This window comes from Schistocerca serialis, chromosome 1 (genome assembly GCF_023864345.2).
Source record: "Schistocerca serialis cubense isolate TAMUIC-IGC-003099 chromosome 1, iqSchSeri2.2, whole genome shotgun sequence".
NCBI classification, from domain to species: Eukaryota; Metazoa; Arthropoda; class Insecta; order Orthoptera; family Acrididae; genus Schistocerca; species Schistocerca serialis.
Window position 1 is genome coordinate 670,145,068 of NC_064638.1, and position 19,908 is coordinate 670,164,975.

Below are 19,908 nucleotides of genomic sequence, written 5' to 3' on the forward strand. Positions count from 1 at the left end.
AATACTACAATCTTACATATCACTCCTGTAGAGAATGCAAATGCAGTTACAGTAGGCAGAGAGATGATTAACCAAGCATTCTTACCATGCCCCATATTTGAATGGAATGAGAAGTAGCCTGAGTAACTGATGCAATGTTCAATAACCTGTGTCATGCACTTCACAGTAATTTGCAGATTATAGAAGCTGATATTCACTCAACTTTGTAGCACAAGTGTTTTGTGTCCAGCCACTGCCAACATTAGTGATATTAAGATACACTGCTGGTTCATATAGCAGGCATTACAACATGTGATTCTTAAGCTGTGCAGTATCAACGCATTGAATACATGTGAACTCCCTGGAGTGGATTGATGGAATTGCTATTTGTTCTGTTCACAACATCTTTCTCCCCCTGCGTGTCAACATGTAGCGCATCAGTGATTGGATCTTGCTCTGTTTCCCAGTGAGAACTGTGTCGGGGCATTACGAACAGAATAGCTGTTGGTTCTCTGTGTTACTCAGGAGAGATATGATATATAATGTGTGTGTACCGTTTTATGATGAAATTAGTGTTTCTTTGTTTCAAATTCCTCTGAGTTTGCTTGCAACATCCTTTTGTAAATGGTTATCTGAAAAATCAGTTATCTGAACCCGCCGTACTGTATACACAAGGAGTTGCAACCAGAGTGGACAAGTAAGAGGTGTGGCCTCATTGTGTTGCAGGTGGTCCAGAAGTGAGTGATGTGCCCCCACCGGCCCCTCCGCCCCCTGGTGGCAGCGTGTCAGTCGCCACCTCCACGTCGTCGGTGCCGCCCACGGCCGGCATGCCCACGGGCCCCGGCGATCGCCCTGCACCACTCACACTGTCTGAACTGCCCGAGCCGCCCATCCCAGTGTCCGAGATCGGGCCCATCCCGCCGCCGCCCATGTTCAGCTCGTCTCCGCAGCCACCACCCACCTCTGTCGGCATGCCTGTGCCCACATTCTTGTTTGATGGTAAGCCCACATCTTTTGGCAGGTCAGAGCATATGCTAGTATAAGATGTGTGTTACCTTCGATATTTGAGTCATAACAGCACATCAAAATGAAAAGAAACAGAATCTGTAGGAATAATGACCACAGATAAATGGATTTGAAATAATTCCCAGTGTGTGGTTGTCATCAAAACAAGCTGCTGTCATCATTCACAGTACTGCATGTCCACAAATATTATGCTTGTAATAAGCTTGCTTTCCACCTCTGTAGCTGGTGGTCAGCTTGGCTGACTGCCACGTGGATCTTCTCTTTATGGGAAAACTGGCATGGGGTACATTCATGGTCATGGGGTCAACGGAGGCACTACTCGACTGATTAGTAGTGGTTTCGAGGTCAAGAAACCTGACAATGACCAGGAGAGCAGTGTGCCGACCTTATGACTTCTCCATACCCTATCCAGTGATGACACTGGCAGAGGATGTCACAGTGATCACCTTTAAAATAGCACTTTGGAGCACAGTAGATGTTGTAGACCTTATACCAGGCAGTCTTGTGGCCTTCTATCACTGACATAAGTTGTGGCAGTGAAGTGATGTGTACGTGCCAGTCAGTTGCATGGAAATAGCACAGTAGGATAGACTGATGGGGAATGTAACATAGTGGAAAGGAGCTATCATGTTTTGATGTACCTATGACCATCCAGTAAATGACAGTGCCCTCTTTTTTTTTATTTTTTATTTTTTGTTATGATTTTAGGGCACAAAACTGCTACAGTCACTAGCGCCTGAAGTGCCCTATTTGCTGATGTATTGGTGCAGATTGTCCAAAGTGTCTACAAGGAATGGGGTGTGTCTCATAACTGTGTAACATGACATGAGAACAGTGATTGTTAGTAGATCCTAACTGACAGGGATCAGAAATGAGTGTCATGCTTTGTCAATGATAACTGATAGAGGAATTGATGTTCTCAGCAAATGCAGATCCATCCTGACCATGCAGCTATGCAGTGGACATTTGAAGGTGGTTCTGTGATGTTCTTGGGCTATGTTGCGTAGAATGACTGGGGTCCACTCATTCAGGTTACCATGAATATGAACCAGGATGCTTACTTCAGTTTTCTTGGTGAACACTTGTTCCCTCTCCTACATATTCATGACGAGTATGCTGTGGACACTCCCATCTTGTAAGGTGACAACAACTGTTTTCAAAGGGCATCATGTGTAAGTTTATAGATTGAGGAACAATGAGACACCCTATTGCTCCTCAAATGGCCCTCTAAATCACTAGGTCTTATTCCTACAGGAAATGTCTGGGATGATCTGGAACAGTGTGAAACAAAGCAATCAACATCTCCAAAGTTGGTGGCTCTATAATATCTAAACAACGGCTGGCTTCAGCTTTATATGGATACCTGGAGAAATATCAAGGCTAGAGATGATGATACACAGTATTGGTATCATGTCTCTTGGGCGTTATTAATTTTTCGGACTGTGTTGTTATACTGGATCTTTAGAGATTGGCTGTTGATTGCATGATATGGAGAGTTGTCTTTTCACATGTAAAATATGCAAGTTCTTTTAGAATTTAGTTTATGCTTGCCATGTAACACAGAAGCAGGTTGTGATACGAAATAAAATGAATTTAATTTTTAAGGAAAATTCCATTTGCTGCAGGATTTCCTATGATATTTTATAACTGCTGCAGCAGACATGAAAACAGTTACATAAAGAAGAATTACTCAAGCAAATGAGTCTTTTGTAAAGAAAAGGACAAGACTGGCAAATGAAAATTGAAAATATAATATCACTGGCTGCAAGAAAGCATAGCTGTAAGATAGTTTCTTTTGGAATGATTGTTAAGGGGAAAAAAAAGACTGGAACATTTTGAGAATAACAAATAGGAAAGTGTTAAGAGCAAGAAAATTCCCATTGAGGAATACATCATAGGCAACCATGTATTATGCTGGTCAATCCAGATTACATCTTAATTGAGAGAGAGCCAGAGGCATGTTGTAAAAGAGAAAAGCAACATCAAGAATTGCTGTATCCTGCTACTAGCATGTGTGTGTGTGTGTGTGTGTGTGTGTGTGTTTGTGTGTGTGTGTGTGTGTGTGTGTGTGTGTGTGTGTGTGTGTGTATGCACCAAGTGTAGTGTCACTGCATGTGTGTACCTAAATCAACTGCCAACTCTATCAGCATGAGCTGGCCACTGAAGGGCACCTGTAGGAAGTGTACACACAGCATGGTCTCTGCCATGCTGTCTACCAGTGACTCGCACCTACGTATGCGTGGAGCAGTGCTGACTCTCACTCACTAAGTTCTTTTAGTTTGTACCAATCACACCAGTTGTTCTTTGTATCACTTATGTTGCACCTTTTGTATGATTCTTTTTTTTATATGTGGGGATATGAGAGGTTTATTTCCATTATTGTTCAGAAGTTTATGAATGAAGCCATATTTGTGTTACTTTGTTACTAAAAGATTATTTCATCCTCATCTCCAATGTGTAGTAACCAAGAAATACACAAAACTGATGTAAGTAACACAAATATGTCTTTATGAATAAACCTCTGAATAATAGCGAAAATAAGACTCTCTAAACTCCACACATAACAAGACAAAAGAATCATACAGAAGCTGCAACATAAGCAATACACAGAACATCTGATGTGAGTGGTACAAACTAAAAGAACTTATTGAGCATGAGACTGCGCTAATCCGCACTTATATAGGTGCGAGTCACCAGTAGATGCCATAGTGGAGACTGTGCAGTGTGCATGCTTCCTACAGACAGACTGGTGGGCGGCCCATGCTGAGACAGTTGGCAGTTAATTTAAGTACACACACACACACACACACACACACACACACACACACACACACACACACACACACACACAGCAACACTACACTTGGCACACTCGCACTCACTTGCACTAGTAGCAGGATACAACAAGAATATGTAATGTATGGTTGACATCAGATATTGAAACCAGTACAAGAATGTGAAGAGACAACCTTTGTAGATATGAAATTGAGATCCCATTCAACCCCATCAGGTTGTCATTAGAGATTGGGTGGTGAAAAAATAAAGAAGACGTGAGGCTAGAGAGTGATGATGTTTTTGACTTATCAGTGATTATTCTCTTTGTGTCATTTAATTGGAAATCACTACTACTACTGCTACTACTAGGCCACACAGGAAAGCAGTATTTGGCAATAGTTGATGACTGAACTGTGTCACCAATGTACAATCTCAGGCGTTCAAGTAAAATAGCTGGTTAAGTTGAGGTCCAGAACACTCGCTGTAAGTCACTCTTTATATGTGATGCTATGGAAGTACACCATGTGTATTTTAGATTATTACCTCTTGAAAACTGTTGAAACAATGCAGTTTGAAGTGTATTGTACACATCTGGGAGAAGTGTGTTACTGATTAAAACTTGGGCATATTGTCTAGTAGCAGTGATGATAATCAGGGCAGTGCAAAGACCCATGTAGCAAGAAGAACTATGCGGAAGCTGAGTAACTTATGCATCCATCACACACATTAGATAACACAACAATATACGTAAACCTTCTACAGCATCTAAAGTGCTCCTGAGGTGAAAGGGACCTAGCAGTGAAGCAAATATGGACAAAATCATTGACTGCTCACATCAGTCCAGGAGGTCACATTTTTAGTAATGAGGCAGTAATGTTTTGCTTCCAGTAGGAGGCAAATGTTTCAAAAAGTAGCAATGATTTTGGAAAAAAATGTTTATTCCAAGTTACTGGAAGCTTAAGTGTTGACTGTGTAAGCATGATAACCTAATGTTATAACTTAATACAGTTTCTTTATTTCCTCAGTTCATTTGACTTGTTTGCTACAGGCATTCTTTTTCTTCTTTAAAGTAGTCTGATCTGCTAGCTTATAAACTGAGCAAATTTCATGCTTGGTTTTGGAACTGTGCTGAGAAGAAACACTTTTTTAATAAAATTGTATAACTATGCACACTATTTTACATATATGTAAGAAAAGAATAGTGCAATAAATGTCTGTTTCAAAATCACTAAATGTAGGCCTCTTATTGGTGGGCATTTGCTAACTGTTACTTGAAATATTTCGTATCAAAATGATTATATCTACACAGAATGAGATTTTCACTCTGCAGCGGAGTGTGCGCTGATGTGAAACTTCCTGGCAGATTAAAACTGTGTGCCCGACCGAGACTCGAACTCGGGACCTTAGCCTTTCGCGGGCAAGTGCTCTCTACCAACTGAGCTACCGAAGCATGACTCACGCCCGGTACTCACAGCTTTACTTCTGCCAGTACCTCGTCTCCTACCTTCCAAACTTTACAGAAGCTCTCCTGCGAATCTTGCAGAACTAGCACTCTGTAAAGTGTACAGAAGCACTAGCTTCTGTAAAGTTTGTACTGGCAGAAGTAAAGCTGTGAGTACCGGGCGTGAGTCGTGCTTCGGTAGCTCAGTTGGTAGAGCACTTGCCCGCGAAAGGCAAAGGTCCCGAGTTCGAGTCTCGGTTGGGCACACAGTTTTAATCTGCCAGGAAGTTTCATATCAGCGCACACTCCGCTGCAGAGTGAAAATCTCATTCTGGAAACATCCCCCAGGCTGTGGCTAAGCCATGTCTCCGCAATATCCTTTCTTTCAGGAGTGCTAGATCTGCAAGATTCGCAGGAGAGCTTCTGTAAAGTTTGGAAGGTAGGAGATGAGGTACTGGCAGAAGTAAAGCTGTGAGTACCGGGCGTGAGTCATGCTTTGGTAGCTCAGTTGGTAGAGCACTTGCCTGCGAAAGGCAAAGGTCCCGTGTTTGATTATATCTTGTTTCTCCTATCCCCTATCTCTCTCCTACCTTGTGTGTCTGTGCCTTCTCCTCTTCTCCATCCCAATATGGAATTCTGTTTGATTATTTTGCGTGGAAAGGATTTGAAATAAATTATAAGAGGTATTTGATTACCTCATTAAAAGGAAGCAAAAATGAGCCTGTGTAAATAAAATAAACAATGTATCAAAGAATAACTCATTGTTTGCATAGTTGACTGTGTATATCACGTACTCATTATATTGCAGCTGACTTTTTTAATTGGGCATTCTGATGAAATGTAATTATTTTGTCTTTTCTCTCTCTCTCTCTCTCTCTCTCTCTCTCTCTCTCGTGTGTGTGTGTGTGTGTGTGTGTGTGTGTATGTGTGTGTGTGTGTGTGTGTGTGTGTGTGTATTTTTTGATGTGTTTGTGATACTGAAATTATTTATCAGATCAAGATGAGGGCTCGTGCTGCGATGAAGGTGAGGATGAAGATGATGAAGGTGATGAAGACGATGCACACTACCTGTTCCGTGTTCCACAGCCTGATCCAAGTATAGACACGACACGTGTTGAGGAGATACCGGCAAAAGAACCAAAATTCCATGCTGTGCCACTTAAGTCTGCATTGAAAAAGAAAGGTAGTGGAGGCAGTAATACAGGAGGGAGCGGTCCAGGTACTCCACAGAACACACCAACACAAGAAAGCAGGCCTCTCACTCTGCGCCAGGACCATACATCCTTCAAGTAAGTCTGTGTGTAGCTAATATCATTCAAACACTTGCTAGAAGCAATATATCATAGATACTCAGGAAATTTTCTGATTTTAGTGAGAGATGTAAGATTGCACATGTGAGTTGGGGGGGGGGGGGGGGGAGAGGGTTGCACATATGTGCATATATTTCCTTTCATTTTAGTTAATGTTTGAAAGAGTGTTTTAATGTTGAACATGTAAGCAGCAGAAAGCATTAAACCATTTATAAACTGGGGTAAAGAAACTCATATCTTCTCAGTTTCTGTACTAATTTTCTTTCCTTTCTTCATTCTCTAAATCTTCAGGATGTTCACTTCTGTTATATACGTTGACAGAAGTTCCTATTACCCAGAAGATAGTAACTCCATTACCATTTTATTAATACAATTTTAACTCTTGTATTATTGTATGAAGTTGCTTCAATTTGTTTCATCTCAAGTTACTGGTATGTTATGGTGTGCAAAACTGTTACACAGATGCATATGAAACAGAATCAGTATTGTGCACCATGGTTATCCTATGTGCTGGCAATCCTGTTTACTGAATATTCTACAACCATATAGATAAAGCCACTAATTTGACATCATTAATTAAAATGCAGGTTCTAAATTGAGCCACAAAAGGATAAATAGTTATTTGTATGTTAAATGAAATTGCATGCCAATTATGAACAGGGTATGACAAACTATAAAATGTAAACAAAATAGTGCTGAAGGCTCTTTAATTAACTTTACATATCACATAAGGTGATCTAAAGTTCATCTTCTAATTATAGATTGAGGTTTAATTGTGAATACTCAAGAGAACACATGATCAGGATAATACTTTTTTATTGTATCATAAAAACACATCATACCTGAAAAGAATGAGCAATCAGTAAACATCAGTGATGTGAAAGAGATAATGAGAGAGAGTGGGATCTTAAGCAATATTGCAATACATTTATAATCCACAATGAATCAGCGACTGACTGCCATAAGTAGCAAGGAATCCCTCTACATCTATACTACATACATACTCCACAAGCCATTGTACAGTGCATTGCGGAGTGTACCCTGTAACTTTACTAGTCATTTCCTGTCCTGTTCCACTCACATACAGAGCAAGGGAAAAACAACTGTCTATATGCCTCTGTGTGAGCCCTAATGTCCTGTATCTTATCATTGTGGTTCTTACATGAAACATATTTTGGTGGCAGTAAAATTGTTCCACAATCAGCTTCAAATGCCTGTTCTCTAAATTTTCTCAATTGTCCACCTTGAAAAGAAATTAGCCTTCCCTCCACGTATTCTCACTTAAGCTCCTGAAGAATCTCCATAATACTTGCATGTTATTTGAACCTACCAGTAGCAAATCTACCAGGTGGCCTCTCAATTGTTTTGATATTTTTTATTAAGCTGATCTAGTGTGGATTCCAAACTCTCTCCCATTTCTCTAGAATAGTAGCACTAGTGTCCTACATGTGGTCTCCTTTACAGATGAACCACAATTTCCCAAAATTCTCCCAATAAACCAAGGTCAACCATTCTTCTTCCCCACCATAGTCCTCACATGGTTGTCCCATTTTGTATCACTTTACAGTGTTGCATCCAGATATTTAAATGATGTGTCTGTGTCAAGCAGGGCATTACAGATGGTGTATCTAACATTAGGGGTTTGTTTTTCCTACTTATCAGCATTAACCCAGGCTCTTCTACACTTACAGCTAGTTGTCATTTATCACATTAACTAGAAATTTTGTGCAAGTCATCTTGTGCCCTCCTACAGACACTCAACTTCAACACCCTACCATACACCACAGCATTATCAGAAACAACTACAGATTACTGCCCACGGTGTCCACCATATCATTTATGTATATGATCCTGTCACACTGCCCTTGGGCTCTACTGACTTTGAAAAGTAATATAGTTTCTCTAGATGGCAGCCACTTGAGGCAAAGATACTGCTACCACACCAAGTGCACATTCACAAAGTATTTTAAATAAATTTTAAAGCATACAATTATGTGATATACTGCAATATGTTTCAATATAAATTAACTGAATGAATTAAAAATGAGATAATGGCTGCAGCTAACATGCCCTTAAAAATAAGATTCAGTATTCATTATCTATTACTGGCCAGTTTCTTAATGTTTTTAATCAGGTGACGAAACTGAATCAAAGAGGTCTTTGAAAATCAACAAACTGCCATAAATGAGTGACATGTATATTCTCCTATAGAGATATAAAGAAACCATTAAATGTTAAGGGCAATAGAAAAATGTTTGTACCCAGCGTCAAAATTTTGGCAGTGTTGTCACAAGTGTGATAAGAGTTGCTTTGTGCCAAGACATTCCATAGAAAAACCCTTAAATGTGACGATGAAAAATGACATTGTGCATAGCTCATAACCAAATCCGACGCTCATTTGTATTCAATATCAAGTAAAATAAGGGAAAGGCAACCACTCATCTATAATGGACTGATGTTAGGAGCATAGAAACATGTAACAGAAAATAGTATTTACACTACCTTTCAAGCTCTTCGTTCCATCCAGGAATTTCTGTCTATTGCACTGCAACAATGTCTGCAGCCACCATAGTTCTGTAATAGGGACACTGACAATTTTTTTGAGTGGTTTTCAATTGGTAGTAGTGTCATTGCTTCAACAAAAATATTTTTTAAAACAGTACATTGTTATTTTTTGAAAAATGTAGCTTTTTTTTAAAATCTGGGAAGTGGTACATATCATAATATGTCTTGTAAGTTCCCAAATCTCACTGACAAATAGTTACCAAAAAATGGTTTTATCTCAGCTTCAGAAACTCAAGACTTAACACTTTTGAAAGGAAATGAGGTGTGTCTGCATAAGACATGATGACACACTCAAGCATATGGTATATAAATACACTCCTGGAAATGGAAAAAAGAACACATTGACACCGGTGTGTCAGACCCACCATACTTGCTCCGGACACTGCGAGAGGGCTGTACAAGCAATGATCACACGCACGGCACAGCGGACACACCAGGAACCGCGGTGTTGGCCGTCGAATGGCGCTAGCTGCGCAGCATTTGTGCACCGCCGCCGTCAGTGTCAGCCAGTTTGCCGTGGCACACGGAGCTCCATCGCAGCCTTTAACACTAGTAGCATGCCGCGACAGCGTGGACGTGAACCGTATGCGCAGTTGACAGACTTTGAGCGAGGGCGTATAGTGGGCATGCGGGAGGCCGGGTGGATGTACCGCCGAATTGCTCAACACGTGGGGCGTGATGTCTCCACAGTACATCGATGTTGTCGCCAGTGGTCGGCGGAAGGTGCACGTGCCCCTCGACCTGGGACCGGACCGCGGCGATGCACGGATGCACGCCAAGACCGTAGGATCCTACGCAGTGCCGTAGGGGACCGCACCGCCACTTCCCAGCAAATTAGGGACACTGTTGCTCCTGGGGTATCGGCGAGGACCATTCGCAACCGTCTCCATGAAGCTGGGCTACGGTCCCGCACACCGTTAGGCCGTCTTCCGCTCACGCCCCAACATCGTGCAGCCCGCCTCCAGTGGTGTCGCGACACGCGTGAATGGAGGGACAAATGGAGACGTGTCGTCTTCAGCGATGAGAGTCGCTTCTGCCTTGGTGCCAATGATGGTCGTATGCGTGTTTGGCGCCGTGCAGGTGAGCGCCACAGTCAGGACTGCGTACGACCGAGGCACACAGGGCCAACACCCGGCATCATGGTGTGGGGAGCGATCTCCTACACTGGCCGTACACCACTGGTGATCGTCGAGGAGACACTGAATAGTGCACGGTACATCCAAACCGTCATCAAACCCATCGTTCTACCATTCCTAGACCGGCAAGGGAACTTGCTGTTCCAACAGGACAATGCACGTCCGCATGTATCCGGTGCCACCCAACGTGCTCTAGAAGGTGTACGTCAGCTACCCTGGCCAGCAAGATCTCCGGATCTGTCCCCCATTGAGCATGTTTGGGACTGGATGAAGCGTCGTCTCACGCGGTCTGCACGTCCAGCACGAACGCTGGTCCAACTGAGGCGCCAGGTGGAAATGGCATGGCAAGCCGTTCCACAGGACTACATCCAGCATCTCTACGATCGTCTCCATGGGAGAATAGCAGCCTGCATTGCTGCGAAAGGTGGATATACACTGTACTAGTGCCGACATTGTGCATGCTCTGTTGCCTGTGTCTATGTGCCTGTGGTTCTGTCAGTGTGATCATGTGATGTATCTGACCCCAGGAATGTGTCAATAAAGTTTCCCCTTCCTGGGACAATGAATTCACGGTGTTCTTATTTCAATTTCCAGGAGTGTATATAAAATTTTCTACAGCAGTGGTTGTTACTGTAGTTCACACTGAAAGGAGACATCTGAGGAGGCCATTCACTGCCAATAAACAAATCATTATTTGTGTCAAGGTGCCAGCTATTTTGTTTTAATTTTTCTGATTTGTAGAACCCCTGTAACAGCGAGATGAGACGGTGGACTGTATGTTCACATTTCTTTCTATAATTCATCATAATGTTTGTACTCAGAGAAGTAAATTTGTGTAACTGTAATTCTCGTATTAAATGGATATTAACTTTTTTTAGTAACTGTACAGCTCTTGATGTAAGATCTAATCAGTAAACAAAAACCATTTGTCATGAAACATCAAAATCGTAAATATGTTTGCTGATTAAAAAATAGGCCTACAGTTTTTCAGTGGCTTTGAATTTTATTTTGTAAGAAACTGGGCTTCATTTTCTCTACCTTCCCCCTGTCACATATTACTGTGAGTACTTCCCCACCCACCCCATCCCACCCACGCCATCCTCCCATTTCAGCTTTTGTATATGTCCTTGGCTCCATAGGTACTTGGTATGAAATAGTACTTAAAAACAGCTGCTGAGCAATGTAAGAGGAAGAGCAGTGGTTGTTTCAAAGTAGCTATGTTCTATTAATATAAAAAGAAGTAATAACAATATGGAAAACACAGACTGATACTCTCCACATAGAGGGGTTGAGTCACAGACAGGTACAATGAAAATGTATACTAGAAATATTTCAGCTTTTGGACAAAGTCCTTCTTCAGAGGCAGAAAACTGTCACACATTCACTCAAGAACAATTCACTCACACATGGCCACTTTCTCTGGATACCTTTAGGGTCTTAGTGGATTCCTATTCTGTAAAATAGTGTTGCAATTCTCATTCAGGTATCGTTATTCACATTTAAGGTGCTTTCAATAAAATATTTCAGGTGATTATTGAAGAGATCCCTTTAATAGATCAATTTATTATGATTTGATTTTACATCTGAGCTAGAACTCTTGTCTGTGATCACATTGATTTTGATAATAATTAAATGTTAATATTCTTTCTGTCTGGTCTCTAATTAAATGTAGTGAAAAGACTTACCTGAATGAAAGTGTAGGGGCACTGAAGGTGTAGGACACCACAGATTTGCCTGGGTTTGTATGGTACTCCAGGAGGAGGGAAGGGCACATATATAATTGTTTTGTGCTGCTACATTGATACTAGAGATGAACCTCTAATGTTTGTCATTCATTCATTATGTTCCATACATTCTATTAAAAAGAGATCCTACAGGGCTGTGTAACGGGTTAAGGTATATGTTAACAAAGTGAAGCATATTAACTGTCAGTTTATTGCTGTGAAATGTTTGTACATAATGAAGCTAAATTTAAGTTGTATAAATCAGTGTGAATCTGCTGTATGAAAGAAGCTGCTTCTTCCTCCTGTATATTAAATAACTACTGTTTATATCACATTGGACTTTAATACATTCTTAGGCACATGATCAGTGACATGTTCACGAACTGACTGTCTTATTATGTGCCGGTACTGCAATTTCCAGTCATCTGCCAAGTATCTGACTTCTCTAGTTCTCTTCTGCTCATTCTTTCACACTGTTGTCGCACTATGCTCCTTGAAAGCTGCTATTTCCTGAATAATAATAAACTGAAGAATGTACAGCAAACAACTGCTGACCAGTTGTGTATTGGTGGAAAGCTACCTTCGTCAGCACAGAGGATCAGCTGCCACAGGAATTTAGGTCCCAAAATAGGTAGTAATGTACACTATGTGATCAAACGTATCCACACACCACCAAAAATATATGTTTTTCATATTAGGTGCATTGTGCTGCCACCTACTGCCAGTACTCCATATCAGCTACCTCAGTAGTCATTAGACATTGTGAGAGAGCGGAATGGGGTGCCCTGCGGAACTCACAGACTTCGAACGTGGTCAGGTGATTGGGTGTCGCTTGTATCATATGTCTGTACACAAGATTTCCAGACTCCTAAACATCCCTAGGTCCACTGTTCCAATGTGATAGTGAAGTGTAAACGTGAAGGGACATGTACAGCACAAAAGCGTTCAAGCTGACCTCGTCTGTTGACTGACAGAGACCACTGACAGTTGAAGATGCTCATAATGTGTAATAGGCAGACATCTATCCAGACCACCATGAAGGAATTCCCAACTGCATCAGGATTCACTGGAAGTACTATGAAAGTGAGTCGGGAGGTAAGAAAACTTGAAATTCATGGTCGATTGGCTGCTCATAAGTCACACATCATGTTGTAAAAGCCAAATGACGTCTCACTTGGTGTAAGGATCATAAACATTGGACGATTGAACAGTGGAAAAACATTTTGTGGAGTGACGAATTACGGTACACGATGTGACGATCCCATGGCAGTGTGGGTATGGCGAATGCCTGGTGAACGTCATCTACCAGGATGTGTAGTGCCAACAATAAAACTCAGAGGCAGTGGTGTTATGGTGTGGTCATGTTTTTCATGGATGGGGCTTGCACCCCTTGTTCTTTTGCATGACATTATCACAGCACAGGCATACATTGATGTTTTAAGCACCTTCTTGCTTCCCACTGTTGAAGAGCAGTTCGGGGATGGCGATTGCATCTTTCAACACGATCGAGGACCTTTTCATAATGCACGGCCTGTGGCGGAGTGGTTACACAACAATAACATCCCGGTAATGGACTGGCCTGCCCGTAGTCCTGAACTGAATGCTATAGAACATCTTTGGGACATTTTGGAACACCAACTTCATGCCAGGCCTCACCAACCAATATCAATACCTCTCTTCAGTGCAGCACTCAATGAAGAATGGGCTGCCATTCCCCAAGAAACTTTCCAGCACCTGATTGAATGTATGCCTGTGAGAGTGGAAGCTGTCATCAAGGCTAAGGGTGGGACAACACAATATTGAATTCCAGCATTACCAATGGAGGATGCCACGAACTTGTAAGTCATTTTCAGCCAGGTTTTTGGATACTTTTGATCACATAGTGTATCAGTAAATTGTGACTGAAGTATTTTTTAACAAAGGTCTCATATTTTACATGTTTCCACCATAAGGCTGCAATTTTCACAAATAGCTCTGCCTTCACAAATGAGTCTCAGCCATCATCATCTTAGTCTTAAAAAAACCATATGGGATAGTTCATATGAGTATAAAAATTACTTTTACTGTAATATCATGGTCACCTTTTAGTTGTTAACCTTTATTTTTAGGTGACCAATTTTGATCTTCTAAAGAGATCATTGTCAGATATACATTCATTGATGACTGTAGGAATTGCTGGCATGGAGAAGGCTCATCCATGCTGGCATGGGGTGTTCTCCATGCCAGCATGGATGGACCTGCTCCAGGGTCAGCGATTCCTACTGTCATCAAGAAATGTAGATCTGACAATGATCTCTTTAGAAGATCGAAACCAGTCATCTGAAAATAAAAATTAACAACTGAAATGTGAGCACAACTGTGTTTATTAAATTAGTTATAATTTTAATAGTTCACTGTTTTCTTGGATGTTCCAAAACAACTTTTACTTTAGTTTCAGTGGTTCTACAGCACAGTGTTGCATACTGAGTTTTTTGTTGACATTCAAAGAAATATTTAGGTATTAATGTTTGCACTTAATTAGTGATTGGATTGTAATATATCTCTTACTTTTCTTATGCTTGCATAGAAGGCCATCTTCTAGACCACGAACAAGGATAAGGTAACTGCTTTGATAACATAATTATAAACTTATTCCAAACAAATGTGCATTAAAAACTTCTAAAACGGCACCCGCCTAAATAAAATAAATATTCAAGAGATCATGTGTTAAATGCATTGTATTCCATCAAAATAGTAAGTTGGATTATAAACATGAGAGCTGGTTTTTGATTGAAAAAGGACTAAAATCTTTTATCTGTAGTTTTATTAGCTAAAATGATATTTTATAGTAACTTGGAGAATTTATTTTTTAAATTAATTTCTATCCTCTTTTATGTTTGCACAGTTTAGATAAATACACATAGTGTATGTATATGAAAAGGTAAATGGAAGAGTAATTACAGCCATACATAAAAAAACAATGAGTGACAATCTTCCTCTATAAGGATTTCCTTCTAGAGTGAAGAAATGTTAGGTGAGGTAGAGGTGTGAATGTAAAATTATTTAAAAGACTACATTCTAAAAATATCACTCAAAATCCCATATGAAATGAGATTAAATAAGACAGGATAAAACAGCAGTTATAATTTTAATTGCTGCTACCTGTAATTTCGTCACAGACTCATGAAACAAAATGTCATCTACAGAGTGGAAAGTTTTTGATGTTTTAGACATTTCAAAACAGGGAGCCTGTGAATAACGATCCCTGATATTGTTTTTTTTTTTTTTTTTTTGTATTAGAGTGAACTAACTTGGCTTAATATTATTTCTGAGAACATTATTTTCTTACAGTGACGATGATATTGCCCAAGTCTCTGTATGATGTCGGTACCAATGATGTGTGTCGCTTTGGATTGGAGGAGATTTTCTATGATTTCGGGTGGCTAGTGGAAATGTTAAAGACTGCCTGTCTTGCTTTAGAGATTAGATTAAGGCAGAGCTCACCATCTGCAGCATCATCAATAGAACCGACTGTGATCCTTTGGTGCAGAGTCGAGTGGAGGGTCGAATCAGAGGCTCAGGCAATTCAGTGACCGTGTAGGCTGCAGATTCCTTGACTTGTGCCAAGGTGGGTTTCCAGGTTCCGCTTAATAGGTCAGGAGCCCACTACACACAGGAGGCAGCTACACAGATAGGCTGTGTGGTAGGGACTGCGCAGTTTTTTTTTTTTAGGTTAGAGGGTCTCAGGGAACCACAGAAAGGGCATCCATCTAAGAGGGGGCAGGTAAAATACAGTAAGGTAGTTACAGAAACGATCGGTATTGTAGTTGTAAATTGTCATAACTGTGTTGGGAAAGGGAGCTCCAAGCCCTGATAGAAAGCACTGAAGTCAAATAGTTGTAGGTACAGAAATCTGGCTAAAGCCAGATATAAGTACATCCGAAATTTTTTCAAACAATCTAACAGTGTTCAGAAAGGATGGATTAAATAAAGTTGGTAGTGGAGTGTTTATTGCTGTCAGAAGTAGTTTGCCTTGCAGTGGAACTAAAGTAGATAGTTCCTGCGAAATAGTATGGGTAGAGGCTATACCTGACAATCAGACTAAACTATTAATTTGATTTTTTTACTGACACCTGACTCAGAAGATACAGTTGCTGAACAGTTCAAAGAAAACCTGAGTCTCATTTCAAATAGGTACCCCACTCATACAATGATAGTCGGTGGTGACTTCAATCTACCCTCAATGTGCTGAAAAATTATATGTTTAAAGCAGGCGGCAGGCATAAAATGTCATCCGAAATTGTACCGAATGCTTTCTCAGAAAATTATTTTGAACAATTAGTTCATGAGCCCACTTTAAGCATCAATGGTTGTGAAAGCATGCTTGATCTCTTAGCAACAAATAATCCTGGACAAATAGTGAGTGCTGTGATGAATACAGGGATTAGCAACCACAAGGCAGTTGCTACTAGGCTGAATACCATAACACCTACAACCATCAAAAAGAATACAAAGTATATCTATTTGAGAAAGCTGATTAAAATGCTCTTAATGCATTTTTAAAAGACAGTCTTCACTCCTTCCGATCTGGTCATGTAAGCATAGAAAAGTTGTGGAATGATTTCAAAAAGATAGTGTCGACAGCAATTGAGAGATATATACCACATAAATTAATACATGATGGTACTGATCCCCCATGGTACACTAAACGGGTCAGGTCACTGTTACAGAAGCAGCGAAAAAAGAATGCCAAATTTAAAAGAATGCAAAATCCCCAAGATTGTCAATGTTTTCCATATGTTGGAAATGTAACACTTGCTTCAATGCAAGATGCTTTTAATAATTTCCACAATGAAATTCTGTCTCGAAATCTGGCAGAAAACCCAAAGAGATTCTGGCCATACATAATGCACACCAGTGGCAAAACGCAATCAATACCTTCACTGCGTGATAACAACGCTGAAGTCACTGATGACAGTGCCACTAAAACAGAGTTATTAAACACAGTTTTCTGAAACTCCTTCACCAAAGAAGATGAAGTAAATCTTCCCGATTTCCAATCAAGTACAATTGCCAAGATCAGAAACATAGAAGTAGATATCCTTGGTGTAACAAAGCAGCTTAAATCAATAAAGCCAAGACCTCCAGACGAGATTGTATACCAGTCAGGTTCCTCTCAGAGTATGCTGATACAATAGCTCCATGTTTAGCAATTATATACAACCACTCGCTCACAGAAAGATCCGTACCTAAAGACTGGAAAATTGCTCAGGTCACACCAATACCCAAGAAGCGAAGTAGGAGTAATCCGCTGAATTACCGACCCGTATCACTAACATCGATTTGCAGTATGGTTTTGGAACATACACTGTATTCAAACATTATGAAGCACCTTGAAGAAAATGATTTATTGACACATAGTCAGCATGGATTCAGAAAATGTCATTCTTGTGAAAAACAACTAGCTCTTTGAAGTAATGAGTGCCATTGGCAGGGGATGTCAAACTGATTCCATATTTTTAGATTTCCAGAAGGCTTTCGACACAGTTCCTTACAAGTGTCTTCTAACCAAACTGCGTGCCTATGGAATATCGCCTCAGTTGTGTGGCTTGGATTCATGATTTCCTGTCCGAAAGGTCACAGTTCGTAGTAATAAATGGAAAGTCATCAAGTAAAACAGAAGTAATATCCAGCATTCCTCAAGGAAGTGTTACAGGCCCCCTATTGTTCCTGATCTATATTAATGACATAGGAGACAATCTCGGTAGCCATCTTTGATTGTTTGCAGATGAGGCTGTCATTTACCGCCTTGCAAAGTCATCAAATGACCAAAATGAATTTCAAAATGATATGGATAAGATATCTGTAAAGTGGCAATTGACACTGAATAAAGAAAAGTGTGAAGTTAATCACATGAGTACTAAAAGAAATCTACTAAATTTCAATTATGTGATAAGTCGCACAAATCTCAAGGCTGTTAATTCAACTAAATACTTAGGAATTACAATTACAGATAACTTAAATTGTAACGATCCCATAGATAATGTTGTGGGTAGAACAAACCAAAGACTGTGATTCATTGGCAGAACACTTCGAAGGTGCAACAGGTCTACTAAAGATACACTTGTCCACCCTATACTGAAATATTGCTGTGCAGTGTGGGATCCGCATCAGGTGGGGCTGATGGATGGCATTGAAAAAGTTCAAAGAAGGGCAGCTCATTTTGTATTATTGAATATGGGAGATAGTGCCATACACATGATACGTGAATTGGAGTGGAAATCATGAAAACAAAGGCATTTTTTGTTGCGAAGGGATCTTCTCATGAAATTTCAATCACCAGTTTTCTCCTCCGATTGTGAAAACATTCTGTTGGCACCCACTTACAAAGGGAGAAATGATCATGATGATAAAATAAGAGAAATCAGGGCTTGCACAGAAAGATTTAAGTGCTCGTTTCTCCCGTGCGCCATTTGAGAGTGGAACGGTAGAGAGACAGCTTGAAGGTGGTTCATTGAATCCTCTGCCAGGTACTTTATTGTGAATAGCAGAGTAATCATATAGCTGTAGATGTAGATGAGTAGTTGGGATGTTTGACAGTCAAGTGAAATAGACTGTTTCAGTCAGTGCTCCCACTGAGGATTTTACCTTTCTGAGTGAACTGGAATAGTTTTCACTCAGCTGTGAGATGTCAATTTATGGACTACTTGAAAGAGAGAGAATGTTGTACTGAGCACTTGTCCCTCCAGTACTACTTTCCAGTGAAGTCTTTGGCAGAGGAAGAAGCAGGGCCAGTTGGATGGTAGTCAATGCCTTGCAGGATGATAGTATGTTCTGCTGACTAATATTTCCTGTTACATAGAAGTTCTACTTGGAGAAACGTTTCTTTGATTATTTATAATCTAAATGCCCTTCTTGTCTAGTGTGACATATAGAACATTAACCTGTGAGACATACTGTGTTTGAAAACCAGATAGAGTCAAAGTGCTGGATTAATGACATTTTGTCTGATACCTCGTAACTTTGACCACACGCAATTTTAGTCTAATTGTCTATTCACACTTCAGAAAAAACATAAAGGCAGTTGAAAGACAGCTTATTGGCTGCAGAATTACATTGTATTTTTTCTGTTAAATTAAGTAATGTTACAACATCAGGAAGAGCACCTGCCCACAATCATGTGAGAGACATCTGATAAGCAAAGACGCAGTAAATTGAGACCCTGCAATAAAGACGTGATAAATGTGATGAAAATGAAATAAGAGAGTATTTTTATTGATACCCATTTTGATCATTATTACAGTGAAAGTCTACTGTGAGAGCCTGATTTAGAAACAACCACCAGGAGGTTATACTTATTGGAACACAAGTTTTTGTAGGAAGTTATTCTGATAAACTGTTTTCATGGTGTCAGGCAAGCAACACTATGCTGACTGGGAGGGTTTGGTTTTCTCAATCCTTATTCTTGGGAGAAGATCAACAACTTCTGTCTGCAATTTTCTGCAGTCTACATACTAATTCTCACAATTCTAGAATAAAAGAGTTGTTAGGAAATTTCAGAAAAATAAGAAGGAAGAAGTGTTAATCCTAAATAAATATTATTTCTTTTAAACTGTCATAGTCTTGTATATTGCACATGCTTCAACATTACCCATAGCTGACACTTAAATTTGAAATTAAATTGTCAGACAATAACAGTTAACATAGAAAAAAATATGACGTTATGTTTCAGTGCTCGTCCTGTGAGATTCGGAATCCCTCTGCCATGTACAATGGAAAATAAGGAGAACACAAGGCCATATGTGATAAGAGAGGATGGTGATGGACCAGTCCTTTATCGAGAAGATGCTGACAGTGATGAGGAAAGTATGTGATATGCTTCATGTTAAAATGAAAGAGGATATTGTTATAAAAGTAAATTTGTGTTATTACTTTTTCTAATATTGCTTGACATTTGAGTGGACATAAAAAAG

At 40.1% G+C, this 19,908-nt stretch overlaps 1 protein-coding gene across 1 annotated transcript in view; it reads left to right on the forward strand.

Moving 5' to 3' along the window:
• LOC126422867 (phosphatase and actin regulator 2-like) overlaps positions 1 to 19,908 on the forward strand; it is a 110,711-nt gene that overhangs the window by 78,144 nt on the left and 12,659 nt on the right. Inside the window, exons 3-6 of the mRNA XM_050087246.1 lie at positions 706 to 978; positions 6,216 to 6,510; positions 14,523 to 14,555; positions 19,668 to 19,801. Of these exons, the coding sequence (XP_049943203.1) occupies positions 706 to 978; positions 6,216 to 6,510; positions 14,523 to 14,555; positions 19,668 to 19,801 (735 nt within the window). The remainder of the gene's footprint in view (positions 1 to 705; positions 979 to 6,215; positions 6,511 to 14,522; positions 14,556 to 19,667; positions 19,802 to 19,908) is intronic.